Source organism: Balaenoptera ricei, chromosome 8 (genome assembly GCF_028023285.1).
Source record: "Balaenoptera ricei isolate mBalRic1 chromosome 8, mBalRic1.hap2, whole genome shotgun sequence".
In the NCBI taxonomy this organism is placed as follows: domain Eukaryota; kingdom Metazoa; phylum Chordata; class Mammalia; order Artiodactyla; family Balaenopteridae; genus Balaenoptera; species Balaenoptera ricei.
In genome coordinates, this window is record NC_082646.1 from 51,964,107 (window position 1) to 51,983,384 (window position 19,278).

Genomic DNA, 19,278 nt, shown 5'->3' on the forward strand with positions numbered 1-19,278 from the left:
TTAATGGAAGAAGGGGCTGTGTTGCAAGTAATTCAACTTCCCCTGCAGTATTTGAGAGCTGTAGATGCTGCCTTCAGCTCTTTTGGGTTGCCATGACAGCAGATGTGACATTTCTTAAATGAGGAAAAAAAAGAAAGAAAGAAAAAGAATCACACTTGGTCCTCAGTGATTTTAGACAGACCTGTTTACCAGATCTAGCTAGTTTTGCTTGCATAGTGGCTATACTCTAAGGAAATTCTTAGAATGGAATCAAAGGGGAATAAACAGGGACGTGGCAAAATCTGCTTCTCCGGGGAAATCGCATGTTGTATGTGTGTGGTAATGGTTTGTGGGAGTTACAGGAGGCGGCGGACAGTGTAAGACTTGAGACAGATTGTCAGCTGCTTGGGACAACAGCTCGTCACTGAGGTCTCAGTCATCATTGTAATTCTGCTTCCAGCTCCCTCACCCCATCAGCCATACATATTACAGCGTGTTGGGCTCGGCAAAGGCTCAGCAAAGGCTCTTTAGTGGGGAAAACATGATACATAAAGCAAGAATTACAATTCAGAGTGATAAATGCAATGATGAGATAGGCTTGGTATACTATGGAAGCAATTTATCTTGTTCATATCATTTTTCGTTCTTTGCCCGCACCGCGCGGCATGTGGGATCTCAGTTCCCCGACCAGGGATCAAACCCGCCCCCGCTGCATTGGAAGCATGGAGTCTTAACCACTGGACCTCCAGGGAAGTCCCTTGTTCATATTTTGATCTATGTGTCTATATACACACACATAAACATAGGTGTATTTTCATCATTGCTTGTGAGCATTTAGTAATGTCATTAAATTAACCTCTGCAACCATCCAATTTTAGTGATAGTCCAATACTCCAGTGAGTGGAAGGGTCCCAATCCCCTGTGGGAGGACATGGAAGTTGTTACCATTTTTCTCTATTATAAAGGAAAGAGTTCTACAGACTGATACATCTAAGAGGATTTATTCATAACACAAGATGCTGCATTCAGAAAGATGCCATGGTTCTCTTCATTCTTTCTTTCTAGGGATTTGTAAAATTTGATTGTAGTGAGAGAGTACTAACCTGCCTCTATCATCTTCCATTATCACCTTGTCACGTGTGATGATTTCCAAGAAAAGAAGCAGTACCCCAGTTTAAGGGCCCTATAGGCTGCCCTCGCAACCTCCTGGGAGAAGTAAGAACTAATCGTGATTTGTGACCAAAGCAGTGGGAATGTTGACTGCAATTTCAGGCGTTAGTCCTGGGAGTTGGTATCCAATGGGCAGTGGGTTCTCAGGGCAGGAATGAACGATCAAAACGGTGAATCCTAGATCTGTGCTGCCAGAGATTCCTAACAATGTTCTCTCTCTTGTCATTTCCTCCAGAGCCATGTTCGACTACGACAAGAGCAAGGACAGTGGGCTGCCAAGTCAAGGACTTAGTTTTAAATATGGAGACATTCTCCATGTTATCAACGCCTCTGATGATGAGTGGTGGCAAGCCAGGAGAGTCACGCTGGAGGGCGACAGTGAGGAGATGGGGGTCATCCCCAGCAAGCGGAGGTAAGAATGCCTTTTCTGTGTCAGAGGACTTGCTGCTCAGCTCTCCAGGGAGTGGAGGTGAGGGAAGATGAAGATGTGGCAAACTGTTCACAAAATATCTATTTGAGTAGGATAGTCAGTCTGCGGGGAAATTGTCAGCGATGACAGGTGACACAAATTAAATATTCTCACGCTTCTCATGTTAGGGTTTTACCAAAACTGCTAACTGTGATAAAGCATAAAGGAAGAAAGAGGATCCGCTTATTCTGCCTTCCTAAAACTTAGCAGCTTTCATGTGTTCAAGACTACGCTTATCAGCTTGTATACTGACAAACTCAGAGAGGTTACTGCAGAGGTTCATAATTTACTGGATAAGTTTATAGAAAGGCCAGGTGAAAGCCAAGTAAAGTAGGCTATTTACAAAGCTGATGTCCTGGCTGTGTATTACTTCCAGATATTGGTGGGAAAAGACTAAAAACCTCCATTCCAAAATCTGATACTTGGGGATAAACAACAAGGTCCTACTGCATAGCACAGAGAACTTTATTCAGTATCCTATGATAAACCATAATGGAAAAGAATATTAAAAAAATGTATATATGTATAACTGAATCACTTTGCTGTACAGCAGAAATTAACACAACATTGTAAATCAAGTATGCTTGAATTAAAAAAAATAAAATGACAGCTCCATTGGGGAAATAAAATCAGATACTCGGGATACGAGCTGTCAAGCATCTGGTGAGGTCTAAAGAGTGGGTTTACAGCTGTTTTTTATAGCGTTAGTTACTCTTGTCCCCCACCCCACCTAGCACTCCCTACTTTCACTCAGATAATTAGTTCTGTATATAATTCCCAAGTAAAGACTGTTATGTTCTTTCTCTTCTAAGCATTTCTTCGACTCTGCTTTTGAAAGGCGGGAATAGGCTTCAGAACAGCCACGTCCTTCATCTGTCCCAGCGGTTTCTGACCATTACCACTAGAAAGGAACTTTCCTTCCCGTGAGTGTCCTTCTGGCACTCAGATATTGTCTGAGAAACAAATTATCTGCACCCTAGAAAAGAGATACGGTGTGAAGTCAGAGTCAGGAATAATGCTTATTCGAAGCAGTCACTAACTTTTCTGGAGCTACAAAGGGCTCCCCTCCTCATATGCAAACACCCCAAATACCTATGTAAAAAATCCTCATGAAGCTGAGTATTCAAGTGCTGCCTCACGCACAGTGACCCAGTGACTGAGCTAGCACCAGCCATAGTGGGAAGATGGAAATTAGCCAGAAATAACTCTGTGGGGCATGTGCACCCCAGAGAAGACCGGTCCCCCATTTTTCTCTGCCTGGGGCCACATAGCCTAGGGTGAATGTAGGGAGAGGGCAGCGGGCTGACTGTCCTGCAGCTGCTCCCTCCCACCCTCTAAGCCTATGCCTGTGAATCTCCCAGCAGCAGACAGTCCTTTAAACCTCTGGGCTCCTGCATAATTGCCTGCCATTGCTTTGAGAGGATGTTCTGAGTTTGTGGTTTGCAGTGTTTTCTGAATTCAGAGCAGTAACTCTCAGGACTAGCATATATTCTACGTTTCTCCATTTCCATTTATTTAAAAAAAAAATGTCAAGGCAACATGCATTTGGGTTTGCTTTGATGCGATTAATCAGAGCTGTCTGAGGAGATGTTCTGTAGAAGAAGGTGCCGTCTCATTGAATATGGCCCCAAGGGTAGAAACGGGGTGGAGAAGGAAAGCTGTGTGGGAATAGATTTCAACTCATTTTTTTTAAAAATCCTTTTAGTAGTTGGAGCTGGCTAGAGATGATATGGATTACCTGGGAAGACAGTGACCTAGAACAATGGTTTTCACACCAAGGGAACATTATGAAGGCTTAGATATGCCCCTCCCCCCCACACACACAGTGATTCTGATTCAGTCCATCTGGAGTGGGTCCTGGAGATCTGTATTTGTGTGTAAGTTCCTCCAGGTGATTCTGATAATAGAAGATTCAGTGGCAGGAAGTATTATAAAAGGGAATCAAACTTTGGGTGGGACAGTTGAACTATATGATTTACAGCCACTTTCCAACCCTGAGGTTCTGTGATTCTAATCAGTCTTGTCAATAGTCCTTCATTTGTTCAATTGCACGTCATTTCCCCCCTAAGGAACATTCTCAGTGCTAGTCCTCCTGGGGTAATTTTCTGCCTGCTGGTGGTCATTCTTGAATTGGCTCTCTCTCCTGTTTTGGATGAAGGCCATCCTAACAGCCATGCTACAGCTGGCCTGGAGAAGAAATTAGTGCTCAGATAACACAATTACTTAAGCCCCTGTGCCTAGAGCCTGTGCTCCGCAACAAGAGAAGCCACTGCAATGAGAAGCCCTCGCATCACAATGAAGAGTAGCCCCCGCTCGCCGCAGCTAGAGAAAAGCCCGCGCGCAGCAACAAAGACCCAACACAGCCAAAAATTAATTAATTAATTAATTATTTTTAAAAAAGAATCTGCCTGCCAGTGCAGGGGACACGGGTTCAATCCCTTGTATGGGAAGATCCCACATGCCACGGAGCAACTAAGCCCATGCACCACAACTACTGAGCCTGCGCTCTAGAGCCCACAAGCCACAACTACCGAGCCGACGTGCCACAAATACTGAAGCCCACGCACCTAGAGCCTGTGCTCCGCAACAAGAGAAGCCACAGCAGTGTGAAGCCCGCGCACCGCAACGCAGAGTAGCCCCTGCTCTCCACAACTGGAGAAAGTCTGAGTGCAGCAACAAAGACCCAACAACGAAGACCCAATGCAGCCAAAAATAAGTAAATAAATAAATTTTTAAAAAGAAAAAATTCCTTTAAAAAAATTACAAAAAATAAACTATATCATGAGCCTTCCCTAGGGCTGGTCTTTAATGGTTAACTTCTAAAGGAGGCAGTCTTATTTTATACTGCATTCATCATCTTATAACTATAGCTCAGAATAGATGGTTACTGGTATCAATATGACATTGTTAGATTAGGGTTATCCTTAATTCCTCTCTGCCCCCTTTTATGAGTATAGTTCAGCTCATAGAGCTGGTCTGGAAAAATCTCATAATGGATAACATCCCTTATGACTTCACCCTTTAAAAAAATGTTTCTCTATTGATGATTCTATTTAATCATCCCTATGAAATCGTAAGATGAAGAGTATGAAAATCATTGCCTTTTCCCTCCCTCTTTTTAGAAGTTGGTAAATAAATTTTATTTAAATAAATTCTCCTACAGCATGCTAGACACTGTTCTAAGCCCTTTACAATTAACTTATTTAAACCTCATTACAACCCTGTGGGGAAGGTAATATAATTATCCTCATTTTACAAACCAGGAGTTTGAAGCAGAGAGAGGTTAATTTACTTGTCTTAACTGCCCAGCTAATAAATGGCATAACTGGGATTTTATTCCAGGCTATAACGCTCTTAACTCATATGCAATCCTGCCTCCCAACATTATAAAAATAAGAATTGACAAAATTCAATTCATCAAGCACTGCTTGAGCAGCTTCTGTGTGCCAGGTGCTATCATCTGGTCACTGCCTGGAGCCCAACATTTGTAGGACCAACATGTAACTATGGCACAGCTACACTGTGATGAGGGCTATATTGTAAATAACATGAAATCTGAGATCCTAAGAGGTTGGGTGACCCGCCCTAAGTCACAGAGCTAATAAGTGGCAGATGCAGAATTCCAACCCAGACTTGTGTGACTTCAAAACCTGGGCTTTTAGCACAGAATCTCTCTTTTCTGAGATTACATAGTTTCTGAGGGGCCGAACTAGGATTTGTTCCACTGTCTCTTAATCCAAGTCTCTATTCATTACCCCACAGTGACTGTCACCTGGGCTCTCAGATGACAGCTTGCAGCTAGCATTGCATAAGGGTTTACTCACTTAGCTTCCCTGCAAGCCTGTGGCCGGTAACCTATATGGCATTTCAATTCGCCTTTCAACAGGGCCTTATGGAGCACAGGCAAAGGGATACCCAGCGCCAAATGATGTTCCCACCATCCAGTGCTCCAAGGCTGCCCTCATTGTGTGTTTGGCGGGAACCTGAAAACGCCAGATGGGAGATGGATGAGAAGGCAGAGGAAGACAGTTGGGCTTATTAAAGCATGACCATGTGGTATTCTCTGGAGACGCTAGGTGTCAGAACTGATAGCTCAAGTTTTGCCATCCAGTTTATGTTTTCAGTATTTTGGTCAGTGACCAAACCAGGGCAGAGAGGATTATTTCTGCTTAAATAATCTAATTAATTGCTTGCCTCTTGAGTGTGAGAGAAGTATGTCAGTCCTTTCATCGCAATTCAGTCTTTCTACACAGGTGACCCACCATTTTCTTAGGTAAAGATCTATGGATCTTAACATCATGTATTTCTGCTAAAGGAGTCTCACTTAGTAAAATAACTAGAGAAGGTGATGCTAAACTTTTACATAGATTCCTACCAAGTACAATAAAAAAGTCGTAAAATGGTCAACAACTTTTTAATCAGAAACACTGGTTGTTTGGGCAAGTCACTTCAACTCTCTGAGCCTTGGTTTTCACACCCAGGTCAAGAACCAGTAGCCTCCCTGATGATTCATTCATTCATTTGCCAACAAAGATTAAGCACATACTATATGCCCAGCTCCATCTTAAGCCCTGGATCACTGTACAGATTATAGATAATACAGGTAAAGTTTAGCATAGCTTCTAATACTTCTGTGCTTACTCAAATGATGTATGTTTTCCTTTCTTCAGAGTTTGAGCTTTTGATGCTCAAAACAACATAGCATTATGTAGGGCCCTATTTCTCCCCCCGAACTGATCTTGGCAATAAACTATCCACATGTATCCCAAGAAGCACTAGGAGAGAGGACAGGGTTGAGGCAAGTGAAGAAAAAAGATAAGCCACATCCCCTGCTACCCATGAGAAGGGTTTGCAGAGATCCCCAAGAGGCAGTCGACACGAGCCTCTGGGATGGAAGAACACAACTATTGTTGGGAATGCAGTGAATGTAAAGACTGCTGAGGAGAGAGATCAGTCCAATGTTTCTGATGTAACATTGCAAATAGACATCTAGCTAACCTGAATTTCAGTGTTAAAAGCAAATTTATTCTGAGTTTTGAGGTGAGCCTGTCATAACAGGTATTACCTCCGTGACTCTTTGCTTGAGTTTGGTTATGGTTTATTTAATTCAGGACATCCGGGATTTGGGATGGAAGGAAGGGGGATGGTTATCATTTGTGAGAAACTCAGCCCAGACGTCTAAGGAACTATATTGGTCTTAAAATTGTGGGTGACCATCTAAAATCTCATGTTTGTTGAAACCCATTGGATATGGGAGGCAATGAAGGTCCTTAAGTATTGTTTCCCAAACAGAGTGGATGTGGCCAGACACTGAAGTTAGCTGTTAAAAGATTTGTGCTCAGGCCCTATTTCTACCACTTTCTAATTTGGCAAGCTTCAAGTCTTAGCTTTCCCAGCCGTAAAATGGGTTTGAGAATACCACAGTTGCTTATTGTCGGGGCCAAATGAGATGATGTAAATGTGAAGGAATTTTTCATTAATATTATATGTTAAAACTTCAGCTACCACTTATATCATCATCATCATCATTCATGAAACTTTCAACCCAAGTAGAAATCACAACTTTCTGACTTGCTTTTTTTTTTTTATACATCTTTATTGGAGTATAATTGCTTTACAATGTTATGTTAGTTTCTGCTGTACAGCAAAGTGAATCAGCCATATGCATACATATATTCCCATATCCCCTCTCTCTTGAGCCTCCCTCCCACCCTCCCTATCCCACCTCTCTAAGTGGTCACAAAGCACCGAGCTGACCTCCCTGTGCTATGCAGCAGCTTCCCACTAGCTATCTATTATACATTTGGTAGTGTATGTATGTCAGTGCCACTCTCTCACTACATCCCAGCCTCCCCTTCCCCCGCTGTGTCCTCAAGTCCGTTCTCAACGTCTGCATCTTTATTCCTGCCCTACCACTAGGTTCATCAGTACCAATTTTCTAGATTCCATATATATGCGTTAGCATATGGTATTTATTTTTCTCTTTCTGACTTGCTTCACTCTGTATGACAGCTCTAGGTCCATCCACGTCACTACAAATAACTCAATTTCATTCCTTTTTATAGCTGAGTAATATTCCATTGTATATATGTGCTGCATCTTCTTTATCCATTCATCTGTCAGTGGACATTTAGGTTGTTTCCATGTCCTGGCTATTGTAAATAGTGCTGCAGTGAACATTGTGGTACATACATCTTTTTGAATTAAGTTTTTCTCAGGGTGTATGCCCAGTAGTGGGATTGCTAGGTCATATGGTAGTTCTATTTTTAGTTTTTTAAGGAACTTCCATACTGTTCTCCATAGTGGCTGTATCAATTTACACCCCCACCAGCAGTGCAAGAGGGTTCCCTTTTCTTCACACCCTCTCCAGCATTTATTGTTTGTAGATTTTTTGATGATGGCCATTCTGACCGGTGTGAAGTGATACCTCATTGTGGGTTTGATCTGCATTTCTCTAATCATTAGTGATATTGAGCATCTTTTCATGTGTTTGTTGGCCATCTGTATGTCTTCTTTGGAGAAATGTCTATTTAGGTCTTCTGCCCGTTTTTGGATTGGGTTGTTTGTTCTTCTGATACTGAGCTGCATGAGCTGCTTGTATGTTTTGGAGATTAATCCTTTGTCTGACTTCCTTCTTGAGTGAACCAAAATCTGTCACCTGTACAGTAAGACTTAATTTTTTTTTTTTACTTTTTCTATTGCTTGTTTGAAGATTAGTAATAAACCGTAGCAAATATCAGGTGTGTTTGTGTGTGTGTCTGTCTGTCTGTCCATCTGACTCAGTCTTTGCAACCCGTTTGAGATTTAAGCGATGAACCACTAAAATGGCCTAACAGAAACATTTCTTAAGAAATATGAAAGGGGTGAACTTAGAAACCAGAGGGGAAAAGTTAGAGCGCTCTAAGCAATTCTTAGAATAGAATATTGAGTTCAGCCTAATATTATTTATGTTTGGGGCCCATGTGAGTTCTATCACTTTATGCAGAATTTATTTGCATAGCCTAATCAAATAACCATATATTCTCTGCATGTTACAGTCATTTTGGCATCATCCGATGTACTAGTGTTTCCCATAATTAGGCTGGTTAATGCAAAGAAGCCAGGATAAAGTCAGGGCAGAGATGAATATGAATTAGCATTTGCACTTGGATTAAAACTGAGAAAAGCTGAAGTAGCTCGGAGTAGGCATTTTCTCAGTGAGCATCTTTCCACTTGGCAGTGTACCTTATGTGAAGTCTTCCTTGATCTCCTCCCAACTGTTGTATGTTGGGTGCAAGTAGAAACTCTTAGTGGAGCATATTGCATTCATATCTGAGGTTAGGTTTGAAGAATTTTCTTCATCTGTTTCCACTCAAATATTCTACTCTCACACTGAAATAAATATATTCTGAAACTCCATTCTGTAACTATAGAAACCCTGATCTTCAATGCGTTTCAGCTGGAAACACAAAAGAACTCTAAGTTAAAGGGGAGTATGTTGTTAATTATTGATCTATGAATAACTTAGATTTCATAAGCCATAAACTTTCTGTAGATTCAGGGTTTTTTCCTCTCCTTTTTCTTTCCCCATTTTTGAAATTAGAGCTAGCCGTATTTAAACAAAAAAAATGATGCTAAAACAATGCAATGAATATTATTTTAGTTCAACTGTTATTTATTGAGGACTTGCTATAATACACTAAGTGGTATGTGGACTTGCCCTCAAGGAACATACAGCTTTGTATGCGCAACTCAAAAATAAACAAAACACGAGGAAACAAGAGATAACACCAATATAGACATACAAATAAATGTCGTGGGGCTTAGAGGAAAGAATGATCATGTCTAATTAGAGAGGCTCAAAAAAGAATCAGGAGTATTTAACTTCTCTTTCCTCTTTTCAGCCCCATCCTTCAAATAGGCACAAGTCCTGCGAACTTTCTGTTATTAATATTTCTCCAACTCTTCCCTCTCCTCCACCTCATTATCACTCCTCATCATTTCTTGCCTGGATTATGGCAGTAGCTTCTAAATAGGCCTCCTGCTTCCCACTGTTCCTTCCCTCCTCCAATCTATCTTCCTCCTCCCCCAGAGTCATTTATTTAAAATGCTAATGTCTATCACTTCTCAGCTTTATAGCCTCTAATAAATCATTAGGATTCCCCAAAGGAAAACCCCATGTCCTCAGAGTAGACGGATACCCTTTATAAGGAGGTCTCACCACCTCTTCAGCCTCATGTCCCTGTGCTGTATGTACCCTGTACCAGAATCTTCCTGTAATCATTAGCTTGATTATATCCTTGGGTCATGGTACATGTCGTTCCTCCTGTCTGAGAGATTCTCCCTAAACTTTTCCCACTGACAAGCTCTTTCTCACCATTTAAGTCTCACATAAGTTGACACCTCCTCCAGGAAGCCCACCCCATTGCTTTCCACCCCCTCCTTATCTTCCTCCAATGAGATAGATGTGCCCATATTGCTATCAGCAATCTTTTGTGCAGCAATATCTGTCTTTTTATCCCTCTGTCCCTGCCAAGAACACATTACTGTCTGTTCATTAAAGTCGTGCTTTTTAATTTTTTTTCTTTGTTTCCCAGCACCTTACTTGATACAGGGTAGGCATTCAATAAGTGTTTGATGAATGAATGAAGGTGAAATAATGAAAACTGCGGAGATGGCAGCAGAAGGACATTGGGGCAAAGGAAAAGTTCAAGATTATCTGTAACATGTTTGGTTTTGAGGTGAAGGTAAATAAATACCCCAGTATTCCTAAAGGGAAGGGAACAAAAAGGAAACAAAAAGAGAGAAGGAGATATTAGGAGATGAGAGTTTACTTAGCCTCCTAGGTATTCATCTCGTGGACTGTGATTTCTTGAAATAGATTTTGATTGATTCAGGCATTTAAATAACAAATATTGGGGTTTTGTTGCTTCCAAATACGTGACTCTCAGTACATGTGACACAAAAATTGCAAGGAATGTGTTAGCAGCTTAGAGATATCATACCAAGACTTTTTATAGTGAACAAAGAAGAGAAATATTTTAAAACACATTTTATTTGAGCTGTAGGATAAGAAGAGGTGTTCTTCATTTGATAAGAAACTTAATCATAAATGCCTTGCCATGTGATAGACTCTTTATTTTCCATTTTCTTTAGGGTGGAAAGAAAGGAACGTGCCCGATTGAAGACAGTGAAGTTTAATGCAAAACCTGGAGTGATTGATTCAAAAGGGGTAGGTACAAAATAATCAAAACATTAAATTCTCTCGTTTGCCATGGATTTAACTATAATTGACATTTAAGCTGTTGGTAACAAACAGATTATGGAGCTACTGGACAGTAGAGCACTGTTATAAATGTATTGCTATGCAGTGATATAATTTCTGATGAAGTAGATTTATGGTAAATAAATATTGGGGGTAAAGCTGCTAGTGGTCAGCAGAAATGATGTGTTATGAAGGTGATGTAATGACTATAGTGAGGAAGAAAAAGTTTCGATGTTATTTCTTTTTTTCTTTTAAATTAAATATTCTAGAAGGATAGATTCCATAGAAGATACCTGCTCATCATAAAATATGTCTAGTCCTTTACATATTATAAAGTCAGGATAGTCATGGAAATATACATATGGATCACCTAAGTGAATACATGGATTGTTGTGACAGACATAGAAAAGAAGAAAGTAAACAAATGAAATTTAGAGTTATGCAACCATCACCACAGTCAATTTTAGAACATTTCATCACCCCATAAAGAAATCTGTAGCAGTCACTTCCCTCTCCCTCAACCCCAGCCCCTCCCCACCCAGCCCTAGGCAACTACTAATCTACTTTGTCTCTATAGATTTGCCTATTCTGGATAGTTCATATAAATGGAATTGTACACTATGTGGTCTTTTGTGACTGCTTTTTTCACTTTACATAATGTTCTCAAAGTGCCTCTGTGTTGTAGCATGAATAAATACTTTTTTTCTTTTCATTGCCAAACAATATTCCATTGTATGGATATACCTCATCTAATTTATCCACTCATCAGGTGATGGACATTTGCATTGTTTCCACTTTGGGACTGTTATGGATAATGTTGCTATAAATATTTGTGCACAAATTTTTGTGTAGACATATACTCTTATTTCCATTGGGAATATACCTAGGAGTGGAATTTCTGGGTCATAATGATAGCTCTATATTTAACATTTTGGGGAACTGCCAGACTGTTTTCCAAGGTGGCTATAACATTCTACATTCCCACCATCAGTGTATGAGGGTTCCAGTTTCTCTACATCCTCACCAACACTTGTTATTATATGTCTTCCTGCTTATAGTCATCCTGTTTGGTCTGAAGTGGTATCTCATTGTGGTTGTGATTTTTATTTCCCTAATGACCATTGGTATTGAACATCTTTTCATGTGCTTATTGACCATTTGTATATCTTCCTTGGAGAAATGTCTATTCAGATCCTTTGCCCGTTTTTAAAATCGGGTTCCTTTGTTGTTGTTGAGTTGTAGAAGTTCTTTGTATATTCCAGATATTAATCTCTTATCCAATATATGCTTTCCAAATATTTTCTCCCGTTCTATGAGTTGTCTCTCTTGATAGTGTCATTTGATGCACAAAAGTTTTTAATTTTGACAAAGACCAATTTATCTATTTTTTCTTTTGTTACTTGTGTTTCTGGTATTATATCTAAAAAACCAAGGCCATGAAGATTTATGCCCATATTTTCTTCTAAGAATTTTGTAGTTTCAGCTCTTACAGTTACGTGGTTGATCCATTTTGAATTAGTTTTTGTATACGATATGAAGTAGGGTTGCAATTTCATTCTTTTGCACGTGAATTGTCTTCTGTTTTATTTTTGGATTGTTCACTGCAAGTGTATAGAAATACAGTTATTGTGTATATCAATCTTATATCCTGCTACCTTGCTGAATCCATTTATTAATTGTAGTAGCTTTTTGGTGGATTCCTCAGGATTTTCTATCTACAAGATCATGTCATATGTAAAAAGAGAGAGTTTTACTTCTTTCTTTCCAATCTGGATGACTTTTATTTCTTTATCATAACTGATTGCCTTGGCTAGAACTTCCAGTGTTGGATGGAAGTCGCAAAAACAGTCATCCTTGTCTTGTTCCTGACCTTAAGGGGAAAGCATTTAATCTTTCCTATTAAGTATGATGTTAGCTGTGGGTTGTAAAGCTTTTTAAATCTAGTATTTTTAAGTGATAGTACTAGTATCTTATTGCCATATCGTAAAATACCTTTCCCCACTTTCTGCCTTCCTATTCTCTTTCTCTTCATCTCCTTTCCTTTACTTTTCTGTTCTAATAATTTTGGCTGTGAACATCACACAGAACCACAAGTTTAGGTCAATAGATGTCACCATGAAAAACGAGAAGAAAAGCGCAGAAGTTTTGAGCCCTAAACCACAACACCGCCCTTTGTATTTTTAAGTAGAAGTGTCACTGGGCAGCCCAGTCATTGACATAATAATTCACTTTCCCCTAAAACATTCAGGTGAAATGGGAATTTATTTAAACATGGTGTCACTCTTAAAAAAAAAAAAAAAGTGAGGCTGTATGTCATCATGCATGGAGTCCTTTCAAACAAATACTGCTTCTGTACAAAGGGGTAGGATTTTTCATTGATTCTTGGTGAGAATTTAAGGATAGATTTCCTGTTTATTTCATATATATAGTTGGATATACATCAGAGAATTTTTGTTGGATACGTACCATGTGCCAGACTCAGGACTAGAACTTGTGAAAGATACAAAGTGTAACATAGGCCCTTCCCCTCAAGAGCTCCTAACGTCAGTTAGAGCCCAGATGTCTTTTTGGTAAGGCCAAAACTTGTGTTGTGTTTTTTGAAATCATATTGCTAAATACAGTTAGGTATGAACCAACGAATAGAATATAAATTCTAGGACTTGAATGACTATTGAAGGAGAGGCAGTGATCATGTGAAAAGGGAAACCCTGGACTGAAAGTCGTGAGAGTCAGGTAGCCTGGGTTCTGGTTTCAGTTCATTACTAAGTCACCACTGTTCTTTGGACCTCATTAGCAAAATAGCAGCTTTGAACTACATCAGGGATGTCAAACAAGTTTCATCTCCTATGGAAACCGATGAATTGATGGTTTCTAACTAGAATATTGTGTTGAAAGTGATTCTGAGGCCATATGTGACCTCAGCAGGAAAAGTGTCATGATTGATTAGTCATGCCTAGTACAACATTGGGAAGTGTTCTCTATTTGAGGTCCCCGGATTCAATGATTTTTTAAGGTGCCTTCCAGCAGTAATTCTCCATGAGCCTGTGAATTAAGAAATAATAAACCAAAGTTTTCTAAGTCCCCATGAGAACAATACATCAGTGAGAAGACTCTTGCCCTGAAGTAGAAAGCAAAGGACAATTAAGAGAAAGTGCACTGAAGAAAGGACAGACCAACTCCGTGGAGAGCTGGGGAAGTCAGGAGGTGCCACTCACTCTGAGCCTTGGACAAGGACTACAGAAATAAGTCGTTGTTACAAAGGCCTCAGTCTCTGGGACCCTGGGGTAAACTCAGCATAAACTGAAGAGGAAAACTGTTTGGAATGAGAAAGAGAATGGGATATTTTAAGTAACTTTACCATTAGATGGCATTCACAGAGCATTGTGAAATGTTGGGGATTCAGAGTGAAAGCCATGGTTACTGCCCTGGAGGATCTTAGAATCAATTAGTATGTATAAAGCAGGCTGTGACAAGAGCCGTATTAGTAGTGTGTACAAGAGCTATGGGGATTCAAATGAATGGATGTGGGAATGACCAGAGAGCACTTCATAGAAGGACTTGGGCTTTAATTGGGCCTATCAGTGCTTGAGTTACTTTTCCAGAACTATTCATTAATTTTTAAAAATTGAGTGCTGCACAACACCAGGTACCGTGCTAGGTGCCTTGTAGGGCAGCAAAGTGATTAAAAAGGGAAAGACTTTCATACCACGGAGCTCACAAAGAGAAATATAAGCAGGCAAACAATGGTGATACAATATCACTGATGATCCCCATAAATTTAGGGAATTAGTCTCTATTTTAAATATCAGGAGATTGCACCTCAGGAAGATTAACTAATTTACCTAAGATCACACAGCTAGTATGTACAAAAGTCAGTTTTAAATTCAAATCATTTTGACAGTAGAACATTTGCCCTTTTCATTCCTTCACACTATCCCTTATTCTGTTGGAGGTCAGAAGAAGAAGAGAGTTACTAATTATGCCTTGGATAAGAGAGAAGATTTCAAAGAGAAGGTGATACTTGAACGAGATCTTGAAGTTTGAGTAAGAGTTTGCCACACATCAGTAACAGCATGTACATGAAGGTGGCAACCGTAGGCATATTGGAGTAAGGCCAAGCTGATCAGGGACACCAGATGGATGGTGTGGATGGTGTGGTGGGAGTTGTAGCTAATGGGGCTGACTGGGAAGATCTGGAAGGTTGGGAAGCTTGTATGGAAAGCCTGACTCTGAGCTTTGATGCTTCCTGAGTTTGGAGAGTGTCTATGAGGAAATCTGAGGCTCTCCATTGCCAAGTGCCCATTTGCTACAAATGAAATGCCCAGGCTTTCTGTCCACTCCATGTGCCTTCACAAAGTCTGTGTCTACACATGCAAAGACAAGTGGACAATTGTGTCAGTAACCCAGATAATTCCAGCCTACCCAGACCCAAGTGGCCATCTGTTTGGATGGATCTCCTTGAGAACTGTCTCACTTCCCCAGATCTCAATGCACCCAAGCTTTCCTGAGAATGTCAGCTAAATTTCTAATGAGTCTCCATTCAAACTAGCTTCTGGTGAAAACTTAATCACCACCTGGATTTCTTTCATTGTTCTTCTACCTTTTTTATCAATTTTCTAATCAGCCATTCTATTTTATTTATTGAGACATTTAAGAAATTGTATAATCTTCAGAATCAACCTGTTTTCCATTGAAAAATCAGCGGTATTTAGTGATTTATGCCAAATTTTGTTTTATTTTTATTTAAAAGTCCCTATAATTTAAGGAAGGGAAATATATATCTGAAAGAGTACGAGAGAATTATTAATATTCTTACTAAATGTCAGCAATGTGCAATGTATAAGGGTCCCCTTTGCATTGTAAATTCTTTCTAAAGTAAGGTAGGCTATAAATAACTAGTCCTATTTAGCCACAGGCTGGTACAAAACAGAAGTGATAGGTATTACTCAAAGTAGTAGGAGTATGTATTGTAGAAGCCTAGACAGCTTACACACTTCTCTTAATCACCACAACAAAACTTGAAGGGAAATCATTTATTCCCTCTTTATAAAGAAACAGGCTTGGAGAGGTGAAGAAATCTGAACCCATGTCTGATTGATTCCAAAACCCATTATCTGTTTACTATAGCATGCTGTCTCCCTTGTTAAAACCATGTCGCATTTGTGCATTTTAAGAAAAATGAAGAAATAAATTGAATTGGGTTTAGCTTTGTCAAAAACTAACTTTGGCTTAAACTTAAATTCTAAAAGGGGGAAGCTGGTTTCCTCAATGATGTGCATCTTTCTGTATTGAGAACATTTCTGAAGGGAGCTTGGGGGCCGCACACTTTCTCTGTTGTGGTATGCCAGAGTAAAATGAAGTCTTGGAAAACATGTTTCAGTCATTTAATAAACTTTTATTAGGTGCCAATACAAGACAGCTTGCTGCGCAATGTGGACCAAGATGAGTAAGTCATGGTCACTGCCCTGAAGGAGCAGGGATACTAGGGGAGAAAATGGGTCTCCACAGGGAGGAAGCGATTCGTACTAAATAAGAGGGACAGGAAGCTTGCTCTGAAGTTCAGGCTCCCTTGAACTTGATTCTAGCTTGGAAGCTGGGGGGATTTGAATTGGGGAGCCTTGAAAGATTAGTAAAGCTTGCAAGGAATGGGCAGTGGCGTAGGAATAAGATACAGGACACATAGGAAGCAAAACACGGTTTGCTTTCACTTCAAGCAACAGTTAATGAAGAATGGAAACTCAGAACTGGAAAGTTAGACTCAAGTCAGTTCTGGTACTTTAAATTTTCCAAGAAACTTGTACTTAATCCTGTAGACAGTGAAGAATTTTAACAGTTGTGACCAAACCCAACCTAGTGATTTCCTCTGGGCTCCACCCTTAATGTATCTGGATTGCTGCCCAAATGTCACTCCCAGGCAGAGCTCCAAACTTACTCATCTTTGTGCCCCTAGCACTTAGCACAGTGTCTACCGGACGCATGTTGGCTACTCAGTCCACCCTTTTTAGAGGAAAGGTAAGTGAATGATCAAAAGTAGGTTTCTAAGAGATCAGTCTGGCGACCATGGGAAAGACAGATTGGAGGGGAAAGAGACTGACATTGGGAGATGTTGAGATAGCTAAAGCAGTATTGTGGGTACAAGATTCTGAAAATCTGAATTTCAAACAGTGGCAAAGGAAAGGAAAATAGGAAACTGTTGCTAAAGAGATCAGAGAGGACCATCATCCTTGGACATCTGACCTCATATTCTGTTTCCTTTTCTAAAGCCTTGAGCTCCCTTTCAGAGGGCATGTTGACTGGGAGAAGGGGACATGGGGAGATGGAGGTATTGGTGATAGGATCATGGCAGTCTCCTTGAATCAAACTGGAGCTAGCATTAAGAAGCCTCAGTTCTGTTTCATATACTCTTGGAAATTCCCATATGGTCATTGGATCCTACTATGTCATTTATAGATGAAGAAACTGAGAATCATTTTTCCGGAACACACAGAGTTAGTAGCAGAGCCTGCCATTGAATCATTTATCAAAAAAGTGACTTGATAGTCAGTGTTTTGTTAGCAAGATAGGAATTATGTTTGCTTCACCAGGGTGAGTTATGAGGATTGCTTTTATAACAGCTTCAAAGTGACATTTTGAGTTTCAAAGGAAAGGTCATTACTGCCCTCAAAAAAAGGGAAACCTTCTTAATAGAGCTAGTTTTTGGGTGGCCAGAGCCCAGTGAAGAGCTCAGATGTCCAGAGTGACCTAGAGATTCAAGGACGATGGGGTGAAAGGGGAGCCATACTGCCTTAGTCCACAGCCATCAGGAAGGCAACATTTCTGCTCAAAGTTCATAAACTCAGGAAAGGCTACCCCTCAGGTTCTTTATTATCACTTCCCTCTTCCAGGCCCTCTACCAGTTTCCCCATTGTTCTTCCTGGCTCTAGCCTTTCTCCTCTGATTCTTTCCCCATACTGCATGCAGGGTGGTTTTAACCAGTCTAACATTTTTACATAAAGAACCAAGACAGGGTGGTGTCCGGGGAATTCTGCAGTGTCACCAGCGCAGCATGGGAAGAGCTGCTAACACACTGTATTTTCTTTTGAAAGTGATAATCACATTTTTCCAAACCTTGAGCTCCCACGTCCACTGAGAGCCATGTGAGCAGCACACAGATAATTCTCTGGTTAAAGAAATGCTAGTGGCTTCTCTGCAGATGGTTCTCAAAGGGGCCTACAGTTGAGTTTCCTTCTCTGATGCATGTAAGGAGGGTCCCTATCTCAACCTTGAAAGCCAGCTGAACTCAATGAACATTTTTTACTGAATAAATACATGTGATTTTACTTACTCCCCATAGGGTATTTGTCAAGTTACTAATGAGGAAACTGCTAGTCTGTGGAATGGAATGGAGAATAAATCATGTTCCTTGTGTGTTTCTATGCATATTTATTTCTTGGGTCACCTCCCTCGTAGGTCCAAAAGCTACCATTGTTGAAACAACCAAGTTAATCTGCAACCTTATATACTAAATTTAGTATAATTAATAACTGACAAAATCTGTCCACTACACAGTACACATTCATTTTTACAATATGTTTTAGTTTGTTCAGTTCTTCCACCTTAATAATATTTTTAAAACAGTTTTTTGTTGTTGTTTTGTATATTTTGACCCGAATGTGTTTGATCAACCTCATCCCCAGGAGGAAAAAAGTACAAAAGTTGTAAATTTTTTAAAATACCTTTGAAATTCAGTGTTATCTTCGTTGCCTAATTAGGCTAAAGCTTTCACTTCATGAATGTTGGAAAGAATATGGTAAATTGAAACATAATAGATTCACTTGCTCATAGTGTTTCCTCCCCTCTAATGTTTTCAGTTTTTTAACAGACATTTGTTGAGGCCATACTATGTGCCACATACCAATTTAAGCAATGGGAAGTACACCATGAATAAGACAGGGTTCCAGCCTGTAGGAATCATAAAATGTTCTGTGGAGATAAACATATCAGCAAATGACAAATAGAATCCGCTAAGCACTGAGTGGGAAGTGAGGCCAAAATACTATTTGAACTCAGACCTGGAATACTTAAGCCTCTCTTGGAGTTCATAGGCAAGTTCCTAGAAGATATAATGTCCCAAATGAGCCTTGAAGGATCAGTAGAATCTAGTGTGAAAGGCTGGAAAGACCTCTGTATTTTGTAGGCAGAGGGGAGGGCATGTAAAGACAGGAAGCAGCCCAGTGTGTGCAGGGTAAGCCAGAGAAGCCTCGTGTTACTTAAATACAAGAGCTTCAGTACAAAGCTGCAAGTGTCAGCCAGGAAGGCAGAGGGGAAGTCAGGACCCAGATCTCGAGGGCAGTGGGGAGGCTTTGGAGGATTTTAGCAAGATTAGATTAGAACTTTAGCAGATCGCTCTCCTGCTGTGTGGAATAAATTTCCAAAA

At 40.2% G+C, this 19,278-nt stretch overlaps 1 protein-coding gene across 14 annotated transcripts in view; it reads left to right on the top strand.

The window, feature by feature from the left end:
• Window positions 1-19,278, top strand: part of DLG2 (discs large MAGUK scaffold protein 2) — a 2,071,189-nt gene that overhangs the window by 1,998,723 nt on the left and 53,188 nt on the right. For all 14 annotated transcript variants that reach the window (XM_059930672.1, XM_059930680.1, XM_059930673.1 and 11 more), the window contains 2 exons: window positions 1,385-1,561; window positions 10,754-10,829. In XM_059930672.1, coding sequence (XP_059786655.1) covers window positions 1,385-1,561; window positions 10,754-10,829 — 253 coding nt within the window. The remainder of the gene's footprint in view (window positions 1-1,384; window positions 1,562-10,753; window positions 10,830-19,278) is intronic.